General features: G+C 38.3%; 1 protein-coding gene across 2 annotated transcripts in view; it reads right to left on the bottom strand.

The window, feature by feature from the left end:
* The window catches only part of PCDH15 (protocadherin related 15), a 2,324,555-nt gene that overhangs the window by 376,415 nt on the left and 1,935,805 nt on the right, over nt 1–12,335 (bottom strand). For both annotated transcript variants that reach the window (XM_072628920.1, XM_072628919.1), the window contains one exon: nt 1,090–1,169. In XM_072628920.1, coding sequence (XP_072485021.1) covers nt 1,090–1,169 — 80 coding nt within the window. The remainder of the gene's footprint in view (nt 1–1,089; nt 1,170–12,335) is intronic.

Below are 12,335 nucleotides of genomic sequence, written 5' to 3'. Positions count from 1 at the left end.
AACCCATTCTCAGGTCTTCCCAATCTACTGTACTCTCTCCTGCCCTGTGGTGGTGACTATGACAATATATGACACATTTACATACTGTGTAGACTGCTCACACACAGAGATATCACAATAGACATCAGAGGATTGATCTAAATATAAGCTCTATTTTTTACTTCTCAAATCACTTCAGTACTTTTCGTCTCAGTTTTCTTATATGTAAAATTAAAGTATTAGACTATATAATATCTTATTACATAAACATGAAGAAATGCACAATACATTACAGATATGTACATGCACACAGAAGCATGTGTATGTATATACATACACACATAAAAGTATATGCATATATGTGTGTGTATTTATACACACATATGTATATACACACATATGCAGATATCCCAAAAGACATAAGTAAATGATTTTGTGGTACAGGATACTCAGTGAGGAAAAATATAGTTTAGCAGGTTCTCTGTCATTTATAGTCTTAGAAAGTTGTTAGGTTGAAAATTTACATTGAAAATGCAAAGGATTTGGCCAGAGTAAAACAATCAGTATATCAGAACTCAGGTCTCCCTTACTTCAAGGTTGACCCTCCATCCACTCAGTCTTTCTGCTTTTCCCATCTTCAATCCTACCATTAAAAATCTACCAAGGCTAATGAAAATCAGATTAATAGGAAATCAGCTTGTGAATAGTGAAATCTTAAATATATGTGTAATAAATTTTGGTTAACAGAACTCTCTTTTTAATGAAACCTTTTTTAAGATCAGGCTGTTCTCAGCTGAAATGCCCTTGTTGTTATGAATAGCTGACAATTTTAAAAGGGATGTAATTAATCCCAGGTCATGGCAGCAAATGAAACATTTCCACCTCAGTGAGTTTTACCTAATAAAATGTTTAAAATAAATAAATAGTCCCCCATGTAGGATTGCTGAGCTCAATACCCTTCTCCAACCTCTCATTACAGTATAAAGGGGAAAAGCTACAAATAGTTGATGGTCTCTGACCAGGAATCTTTTCTCTAGCTCAGTTATTTTCTACCTGGTACATGCTAAAAATTAAAACCCCAAATCCAATTCAATAAACAGTTTCACTTACGTTTCTGAAAGATTGAAAACTCGTTGAGGATCTCCATTTTCAATTGCGTATGTTATTGGATCATGCTCTCGATCTGTTGCCTTTGGGGAGAAAATATAATGAAATGATCAGGTTATTGATAGAGTCCATGTCTTGTACATGGGAGAAGACAAGAGGAATATGAAAGCTTGGGAGGAACAGACAAATACAGCCCAGTATTGAAGTCTTAGATTAAAGATCTGCAGGATGAGCTCTTTCATTCCTGATTCCAGCTTTGCTGCCAGGATAGTGGGACTGAAAGCAAGTCATTTAATCTCTTTAAATATTAATGATCTCACCTGAAAATGGAAATACAGTTGAGAAGAACTCTAAATAATGATCACATAGATTAACCAGACCCAGACAAAGTGTAAGAGAATATAATCAGTGATGAGTGGGTACCCGGATTTTAGCTATGATTACTATTTATTGGGGCAACTAGGTGGTACAATGGATAGAGTACTAGGCCCAGAGTCAGGAGGAACTGAGCTCATATCTGGCCTCAGACACTTACTAGTTACATGGCCCTGGATAAGTCACTTAACCTTGTTTGCCTCAGTTTCCCCATCTGTAAAATGAACTAGAGAAGGACATGGCAAACCACTCCAACATCTTTGCTCAGAAAAGCCCAAATGGAATCGTGATGAGTTGAACGCTACTAAAAGGACTGAACAAAAACAACAATTTCCTAACTATAGGACCTCTTTGAACCTTACTTTTCTTTAAAATGGGTGTAATATGTAGATTTGATCTCCTCCATCTACCATGTGCTAGATGCTCCTTCCCCTGTAGGTGCTGTACCACATCCTTTCTTTCTTAAGGGTTTGAATTTACCACTTCAATGTTCATTATGGATTATGATATTGCTGCCTTTGTAGTTGACCAAGACTAATGTGCAAAGCAGGCCTCTTAGGAGGCAATTCTATTGCTGCATGCTCCAAATGACAAGGTGTGATGGTAGACAAGAATCCTATGTGGGGAATGAGACCAAGAGCAAAAATAAACAAATAAGACATGGTGACCTTGAAGTAGTATTGACAACAACTTGGATGATATGAAGATTTGTAGACTGAAAACCCCTGAGTACTATGGCTAACAGAGAAAAAAAAATATAGATTAAATTAGAGACCTTCAATACTCGTCATATATGTGGCCATCCAGCATGTATGGACCGTGGTACTGGGGTGACCCACACTGTGCCCATCTATGAAGGTTATGCCCTTACCAATATGACCTTCCATATGAATCTGACTGACTGGGACCAAAGAAACTGACCTCTTGAAGATTATGAACCAGAAAGGGTACAGCCTTACTACAAAAGCTGGGAGGGAAATTATGTATGACTTCAAGGAGTAGTTTTATTAGGTTATCCTAGATTTCATTCAGGAAATGAACACTAGTGCACCCAGCTGTTCCCTGGAAAGGAGCAATGAAATCCCACATGGTCAGGCCATCCCCAGTAGCAATAAGTGGTTCTGATACCCCAAAGCATTCTTCCAACCATTTTTTTACATACAGAAGGAATCTTGTGATTTTCATGAAACTACTTTCAAGTCAGTTAGAAAGTACAACATTGACTGACGTCCTTAAGAACATGCATACCAACGCAGTATTATTGGGTAGTCTCACCACCTAGACAGGCATTGCTGACAGGATGGAGGTACAGATTATAGCCCTAGTCCTTAACACAATGAAAATCAAATTGCCCACTCTGAGAACAAAAACTCTGTCTGGATTGGTGGCTCCATCTTGTCTTCTCTGTTCCCTTTCCAGTTGGTGTGTGTTTTGGAAAATTTAGGCCTCCTATTACCTATTGCAAATGACTCTAAATGGACTCATTTTTTTCATTTCCTCTTCCTTCCCTTTTTTTCTCTTTTTCTTCTTTCTTTTTTCCCCTGCCTTTCTTTCTTTTCCTTTTATTCTCTTTGTTTTTTCTTCTTTCTCTTCTCCCACACTCCCTCCTTTCCTCCTTTCCTCCTTCCTTCCTTCCTTTCTTCCTTCTTTCCTTTCCTTTCCTTTCCTCCTTCTCAGGCTATATGGTAATAATTCCTCACCCCCACTCCCCCAAAAAGAGATGAGATTGGGATGACCCTATTTTTTTTTTACTTTATTCAAATTTTTTAAATTGGAGCAATGAAGATGATTAGTATATTTTAAGTACTCTATTTTTATATGGTCATTCTCAATATTTCATGATGCACTGTAACTGATTCCAGGGATATCCATGGCTCTGCTAAAGTTTCCCTGCCCTACAAAAGGAGATAATTACTGAAATCCAGAAAAGAAGAGGAATCTATGGACTTGAGGTCACATGTGTGGACTTTTAGGTCCATGGGTGGGGCCTTTTGACTGAATCCAAGTTTTACAAAACAAATTCTTTTATTAAAGGGATTTATTCTGTGAAGTTTGAATTCAGGCAAAAGACCACACTTGAGGACCACTACAGGTAGCGTCAAGGCCATGGGTCCCCCACTCCTGCCTAGGCATTACTGAATTCAATCTATTTAATTTTTTTAATTATATGTATGAAACGTGGTATGAAGGATGGCATTTCAGACATACATGAGTAAAAAAGAAAACAGCCTAGTCATGTGGCAAGAGTGAATAATGAAGATGGGATAATACTTCAATGGTATCCTAGTGATGTCAAGAAGAGTAAATAGAAAATTCACTTTTAAAGTTTTAATTCTTTTGGAATCTCTGACATGGCCCCAGTGTAACATGGCACTTGATCATGTGAATCACTCAAGCTACAATGCCTTGGAAGTCAGACAATTAATTTACCAGTGAAAGCAAAAAATTACCTAGAAGAGTCTCGGAGGTTTAGGGTAATGGATTTTCTTTAGAATCTTGGGACGCTATTGGGAGTTCCTGCCCCTTGTGTCAATTTTGGAATAAACAGTATTATAAATAAAATGACCCACAGACTATTAAATTTCTACATTTCCAACCAAGTTGTTCCTGGATTTGCAAGATTTTTCATCTTCCTGGAGAAGCACTCCCTTTGAAATTCTTAAAAGGGTGCTGTGCAGCCATAATTCCCTTATGAAAAAAAAAAATCTCATTCTCTGACTGTATCTTTGTCAGGACCCAATTCGGAAAATGCAAAGTTGGAAACTGATCCAAGGAAAGGTAGCATATTATCAGTGATAGGATCTAAATGAAGAGCTGGGAGGAAACGATGAAGTCAATGAGTCCAATCCCTCATTTTTGTAGATGAGAAATCCAAGGCACTGAGGATTCAATTAACTTGTCCAAGTTCACACAGCTGATAAATGTATTAGATGATATTTTTACTCTCATCTTCTTGACTCCAAATCCAGCAACCATCTAGCACAAATCCTTCATTTTACAGGTAAGGAAACTGAGTATCAGAGAGTTTAAGTGACTTGATCATAGTAGAGCTAGTCAGAGGCATACCCAAGGCAGATCAGCTTGGACCTTGACTTGATCTGCTGGTATTTAGATACCATTCTTAATATTTGGACTCCTTCAGTGACTAGGAACAAGTGAACTTAGTGGTTAATGAAAATAATTAGGTAAGCTAGAAGGGTACCAGATGCTGTGTTTCCTATTTGCTCCTGTCCACAATCCAGGCTGTCACCTTCCCAGACTTACCCTGGAACCTATTCTTATAAAAGTCTCACAGAAGGGGGCTCATGGCATCTCAAGATCTCTGTCCCACAACAGAAATGGTCCTGAAATAGATCTCTGTGATTCTTGCCCTGGGATCTAGAACAGCTTGCTGTGGTTCTGGAAAATCAATCAATCAACTGACAAGCATTTATCATGAGTGTACTGTATGCCAGGTGCTAGGGATAACTAGATTGCACAGTGGATAGAGTCCATGCATCTGAAAGATTCATCTTTACGAGTTCAAATTTGGCCTTAGGCACTTACTAGCTGTGTGACTCCAAACATGTCACTTAACCAGTTTGCCTCAGTTTCCTCATCTACAAAATGAGATGGAGAAGTAAATAGTAAACCATTCCAGCATCCAAGAAAACCCTAGATGGGGTCATGAAGAGTCTGTCATGACTGAATATGACTCAACTGCAACAAGGGAAAGAAAACAAAAAATGAAACGATCTTTGCCCTCAAGGAAATTACATTTTGAGCCAGGGAAACTACCTTGGAACCTTGACTGTTTTAATTGTGTCTTCCCTCTATTAATATTTTCCTATTAATCCTATACATAACTTGCTCTGTACATATATATATGTACATACATACATACATATGTATATATACATGTACATATATACATACATATATGTATATTCACACGTACATATATACATATATGTACACACACACACATATATATATACACACATATATATATACATATGTTGTCTCCTCTGGTAGATTGTAGATGCTTTGAGGGGAGAGATAGAGACTTTTGCTTTTCTTTTTATCCTCAGAATTTAGCATAGTTCCTGGAACAGAGTAGGTGCTTAGTAATATTCACTGATTGATTAATGGAATGACTGATTGTATGACCTTTGATTACTAGCTTCGCTATATTGCATTTCCTATTATTCCTTTATAAAAATGAGAAACAAGGCAGTTATGGGGCACAGTGAATAGAACACTGGCCCTGGAATCAGGAGAACCTGAGTTCAAATCCAGCCAGACACTTGATACTTACTAGCTGTGTGATCCTGGGCAAGTCACTTAAATCACCTCACCAAAAAAACAAACAACAACAAAAAAAAAATAAGAAAGGAATAAAAGAAAAAAATGAAAAGAGAGAAACTGGAACCTTTAATAGGTTAGAATCAAAGTGCCCTGAGATAATCTCATATTTTGAGAGGCTATGATTCCAGGAATAGCAGACCTAACTTCTTCCTTCTCTGAATCCTATGATTTTCTGAAAATACACACACACACACACACACACACACACACACACACACACACTCACCCTCTCTACAGGGTCTAGTTGAATAGAAAAAGACAACATAACAGAAGTATCGTGTATGAATGGAGTGTGGGAAGTTTAGGGAGAGAGTTCTTAAGGTTTATCCACTTGAATGAAAATATAATCAAGGGCAGCCTTCTGTGTTTTCTTTAAAAATCCCCATTGTGTTTTAGATAAATAGAGTCACTGCCATTCACTTCATCTCCTATACTAATGCCTGTCTGAGCAAAGCACAGAAAGGCAGAGAAACAAGTCAATATTTACTGGAAATCTAGCCTAGGACATTTCTTGAATCAGTGTTCTCTCTGTCCTGCTCTTAGACTGATATTATATGTCTTGGAAAAAGAGAGGAGTGCTGTCTGAGTGTGGACACTAAAAATGGACCAGTAGAATGCCTTTGGTTGGAATTTAAGGGAAGCACTAGGATTTCATGGCAGGATTCACCAATTGCTTTCTGGTGCGAAGGGTTCAACCTTTTTCCTAAACCAAATTTCAAGAGAGAAAATGTCAGAAATATTTGTGTCTGGAAATTTTATAAACACAACCAAAAATGAGATAGGGCTACTTTTATCATTCAGTTGTTTCAGTCACATCCAACTCTTCATGGCCCTATTTGGGGTTTTCTCAGCAGAGTAATTGGAGTGATTTGTAATTTCCTTTTCCATCTCATTTTACAGATGAGAAAAGTGAAACAAACAAGGTTAAGAGATTTGTCCAAGGTCACACAGCTAATAAGTGTCTGCTACTGGATTTGAACTCAAGAAGAAGAGTCTTCCTGACTTAAGGGCCAGCACTCTCTCTACAAAGTAGCATGGGTAGGACCAATTCCAATATTGCCCCTGCTACCTTTGGAGGAACAGAGACTGAAGGGCTCACAGTAGGACCTAGAACAATGCTCCCTGCTCACAGTAGGCACTTGTTAGATGAATGTTGGAGTAATGACTGAGGTTTTATTAATTTAGTATTGAATATTTACACACTGTTGTTTATAAGAACAAATAAATACAAAATTTATATTCAATATTCATGGCAATTAATCCCCCTAAATGTCCCCAAGTTACTTAGGAAATAATCAACTTGAAGTTGGATTTTAATCAGTTTGACTTTAGCCTTCAGTGAGAAGGCAGGAAAGCAATTAAAATGCTTCAGAACAAGGGATTTAAATTCTATGGTTTTCCTCCCCTTTTCACCCTCTCCTGGTCTTCATCCTCTTCCCTTCCCCCTTTCTCTTGTATCCTGTGTCTCTGCTGGTCCATCCCTTACTATATCACTGTTTCTTTTCTCTGTATCTATGGATCTTTCTGTTTGTTGTTTTGTATTGTGAGAAATGTCTGTGTGAACCTGACAATTTCAGCAGTTTATCAGTCATTTAGAAAAATAGCCTTTATTGAGCACCTTCTATGTGCTAGACCCTTTGTGAAGTTCAGGTAATACAGACAAAAGCAAGAACAGTCTCTGACTTTAAGGAACACATTCTATGGGAGATCCAACATGGTAACATGAAAATGCCTATGTACATATGGGATCTACACAACAAGATGTAGAGAAGACACTAGCAACTAGAAAGGAAAATGGAGAATAGGGTTGGGAAAGGATTCCTGCTGAAGGAGGGGGTGGTGGTAATAAGCTCGACCTGAAGAAATACAAGGGTGGATCTGGGACAGCTGGTGGAGTTTGGAAAACATACCTAAAGAATCACAGAATTTCACAGTTGTCATGACACAACAAGGATCATTTAGTACAAACTAGACCTGAAAATGAATCCCTGCCATGACATTGCCAATGAGAAGTCATTTACCTTTAGCTTGAAGATGTCCAGTGAGAGGGAACCCACCACAGCCCCAGGCTGATTATTTCATTTCTGGGTGATTCTAAATGTTACCATTTACCCATCCCCGCCCCCTACCCCATATTAATAATTTACTTACATTTTCTTACTCTAATATGTGCCTTATGTCCTAAAGTCAGAGAACCTGGGTTCTAAATTTGGTTCTGTCATCTACTTTCTGTGTGACCATGGCAAAGCCACTTAACTCCTCTGAACTTTCTGCTAACCTTTAGAAAGATATGGACTCTCATGAGGCTTCTAAGGCTGAAGGAAGGCATCCTTCATCTAGAACTCTATGATGCTCTGAGTTCATACTCTACCACTCATGTGGCCATCAGTTCATATTCCTTCACAAAGAGTAGGACTTGTCAGTCAGTATTTTTGGCTGAAAGACTTCCAGATGATACTTTCAATGGAAAATAAATGATAATTAGAACAATTAGGGATGGGTATTTCTGGGAAAGTGTAGCTTGAATTCAATTCACATGTGCAGGGAAAATGTTTATTAAATTCTTGCTGGGTACAGTGGACTGTATCAGGCACTGGAGTTACAGAGAAATAGCAAATAACTTGAATAAAAGCTCCCATGACATTCTCATTAGATTTGTGACTGACCCAAAGTTCCAAGGGAAATCTAACACATTGTTTTGCAGAGCTGGCATCCAAAAACATCTTGATAGGCTAGAGCACTAGGTTGAAGTTGAGAAAATGAAATTCAGGAAGGATAAATGTAAAGTCTTATTCTTGGGTTTAAAAAATCAACTTCAAAGTACAAAATGGTGGAGGTATTGCTAGGCTTTTCTGAGACAGATATGGGGGTTTTAGTGGACAACATGCTTAAAACACTTTAGAAGTATGATACAGCTGTCACAAAAGCTATTGCACACTTTGGTTACATCTCAAGAGACAGAAATAAGTAGATTACAGTTTCCTTAGTATTCTGCCCCCATCAGACCAAATCTGTTTTACTGAGTTCAGTTCTGGGTACCATAGATTAAGGAACATCTGAAGGAGAGTACTTGAGATGGTGAAGGGGTTTGAGTCCATGTTATATGATGTTACACTGAAGGGACTGATCAAAGAAATGACATAAGATTGAAATGACAGCTCTAGTGAGTATGCCAGAGTAGATATTTCTTGTGGGAATGCAATTGACTGAGTGGCTATTGAGCACCTGTGTGATTCTGCAATTCTGCATGATTCTGTGAAGTAGTCTCTCCTTTCAAGGAGTCTATATTTTTCCAAGAGGAATTTCACAATTTTATCCTTATTATAATTAGTCATAAAGAGTCTTCATCAGGTCATATAGTGTTATGAAATGAATGCTAGATTTACCATCAGAAAAATCAGGTTCAAAATCTACCTCACATACTTCTTAGTTGTACAACCTTGCAAGAGTCACATGTTGGAGACAGGAAGACCTGAGTTCTGACAATACCTCAGACTTCAGGTAACTGTGTCACCTTTCAACCATAATTTCCTCTTGTGTAAAATGGACACAATGATACCTATAATACCTATCTCCAGAGATGTTGGAAGGTTTAAATGAAAAATCCTTTGCAAACCTTAATGCACTCTCTAAATATCAGTTACTATTGTTGTAGGAAAAGTAAGACAATGAATGCTAACTTTCTACTTTCTAACAGTCGATGTACCCATCTCTTGGTCCTGTGAAGTTAATCTAGTTGATTAAGACTCAATAAATGCACTCCCATGTGAGGCCTGCCAGGAACATTGGGTAAACTGGGAAGTATCTGGGGATTCAGGCCCATGCAGAAATAGATGTGTATCTGATTGAGATAAGGTCCCATGGGCCTGTCCCAGATGATAAATTGTAAACAGATGCAAGGGTCTCTCAGCTCAAGAAGAAATGCATTTAAAGAAGCTTTGGAAATCCTTAGAGATAATACAGCCAACAGGAAAAAAAATAAAGTAAAAGTATTTAATGAGAAGGTCAAAATGTAAGCTTAATTCAACAGAGTTCATTAGCATCTCACTCTCTGGGAGTTCATGACCCAGCTAAATATGATCCAACATAATCTTACCTATTTTTCTTCCCTCCCCCTTTCTCTTCCATTATCCACATTACTTTTGATATAGACATCAATAAGCTTGGATGGGCCCAATCTGTCCACTGAGGAAGACTCAAGTTCTGGTCATTTGGGGATCAGGTAGTAGGACTTGAATATTTAGACTGAAGAAGGAAAGCCATCTGAGTAGGAAGTGGCAAGAGCAGTTTTACATACAAGTGATTTACGATTGTTTTGGTTGGCTTTGTGGCTACTAGGCGGAATAATGAACAGAGATCTGCACTTGGAGAAAGAAAGTCCTGAATTCTGAAACTACTTCAGACCTTAGACAGCTGTGTTACTCTATGCAAATCAGTTAATCTTTCTCAGCCTCAATTTCCCTATCAAGAAAGTAAAGAGAATAACAGCCCCTACCTAACAGGACTGGTGTGCAGACCCAATGTGATGATATGGGAAAAGCATTTTGCAAACCTTGTTGATATGGTTGTTAATTTACTGAGGGGCCCTTATCAGGAATACTAGAATAGAGGTTCTCAACACTTATTGAAGAGATAGAGTGATAACCTCTGTTTATCTCCAGAATACTGGGGTTTTTGAGTTTTTTTAACAAGAGTCAGAGTGGAATGAATACAGAGCTGGGTGAGAAGAGTGTGAGTGTGTGTGTGTGTGTGTGTGTGTGTGTGTGTGTGTGTGTGTGTGTGTGTGTGTGTGTGTGTAAGCTCTCAAAACCTTGATTCTTTAAAATGTCATGTGTGAGCGTAAGGACATCTGTAGTTCTGTCACTAGGAAACATTTCTTGTAGAAATCTGAGTGGTCTTTGTTCTGACCAGGAAAAATTGTCAGCAACAATAAGGCTAAAGGCTTCCAAACTCTGCCCTGATCTCTATAAATCTTTGAATCACAAGCTCAGGTCTGGTAAATGGTAACAGAAACTTCAAGGATTCATGAAGGTGGACAAATAGGACCCAGATTGTTTCATTCCTGTTTCCTTATTTTCCAATGAATATATTAAGATGGAAAAAAAAAGATTATAAGGGTAAATTGGGGTATTTATGTAGTGCTTAGAGGATTATAACAATGTACAATTTGCAGGGATCTTGTTAATGGTAATAGAGTAATTAGTATTGCAATTAGACTTGCAAATATAAGCATGGCTCCTAGGTGATGGTGTCATCTCCTCATTTAATCTTCTTACCCTGGATTCCATTACTTTATTGTGACAGGTCTTACATACTTTGACACCATTTAAGCTCTTTCATCTCCTTTTAATAGGCCCTGGATTGAAGGTAGGAAAAAGGCTCATCTCACAGAATCAAGGATCTTAGCTCTGGAACGTTGCTTAGAGGGAACTCAGGGGAAAACAAAGCAAAACTAAACAAACATTCTTAGCAAAATGTTACCTTCTTACAGACGGGATTGAATTCAGTGCCTCAGACATCCTGTACCCATGAAAAGTCTACGAACTTGAACCTAGATCTCCTGACTTCTTACCTAGCACTCTGTCTACCCTGACTTATGAAACAGCATATATTCACATACAAGTGCATATGTGCTTGTATGTGTATATGTATAGGGTCTGCTTGTGTGTATGTTTGTATATATGCATGTGTGTGTGTATGTGTGTGTGTGTGAAGGAAAGAAAATGTGCAAGGATGCCCTTTTCACACTCTTCATTTATCAAAATGGACAGGTTAGTTGAGTAAATGTGGCATATAAATGTGCATGAGGTAAAGGCGTTTAGTTGTATGCATTTATATAGATTCATAGATTTAGAGCTGGAAAGCCCCTTAGAGGCCACTGAGTCCAAGTCCCTCCATTTACAGATGAGGAAACTGAGTCCTGGAGCAGTTAAGGGACTGCATTAGGATCATGCAGCTAGCAAGTATCCGAGTTTGAATTTGAACCCAGGCTTTCCTTGCTCATTATTCAGTGCTCTATCCACTACATCACACTGCCCTGATTTGCAAAATGCCTACGATTTCAAAGCCTTCTCTCCACTGGTCAGGCTTTCTGCCCTTCCCTGACACATATAATTGTGTAAGTCATGCATGAATTTTCTTGCCAGAAACTACAGAAACCCCACCAATTAAACCCTTTTGGTGAAGGAGATTCTATGATCTTAGTTGAGCTAATCGTCAGAGGACAAAAATTATGTTACCAGGTTCATATTAAATGCCTCTACAGCTTGGTCTGAGTGGTCTCAACTTGCGTTCCACTGCCATGGCCTTCAAGAGATTCCTCAGGCCACGTTGAGGTACTAAAAAAGGAAGTGAGTGAAGTCATTAGACTCTTAAATTTTCTAATTCAACATTCTCAACTTAAGTAGTCAGAACACTAACTCTAGAGTAACAAAACTCTTGCCTCAGATTTGTCCTAACTGAGTGATCTCAAAGCACAAGCACTTTCCCAGGCCTCAGTTTCCTTATTTTTAAAATGAGTGTTAGAA

This window comes from Notamacropus eugenii, chromosome 1 (assembly GCF_028372415.1).
Source record: "Notamacropus eugenii isolate mMacEug1 chromosome 1, mMacEug1.pri_v2, whole genome shotgun sequence".
Lineage (NCBI taxonomy): Eukaryota > Metazoa > Chordata > Mammalia > Diprotodontia > Macropodidae > Notamacropus > Notamacropus eugenii.
Note: the sequence above shows the minus strand (reverse complement) of the source record. Positions and strands in the feature narration are given on the sequence as shown.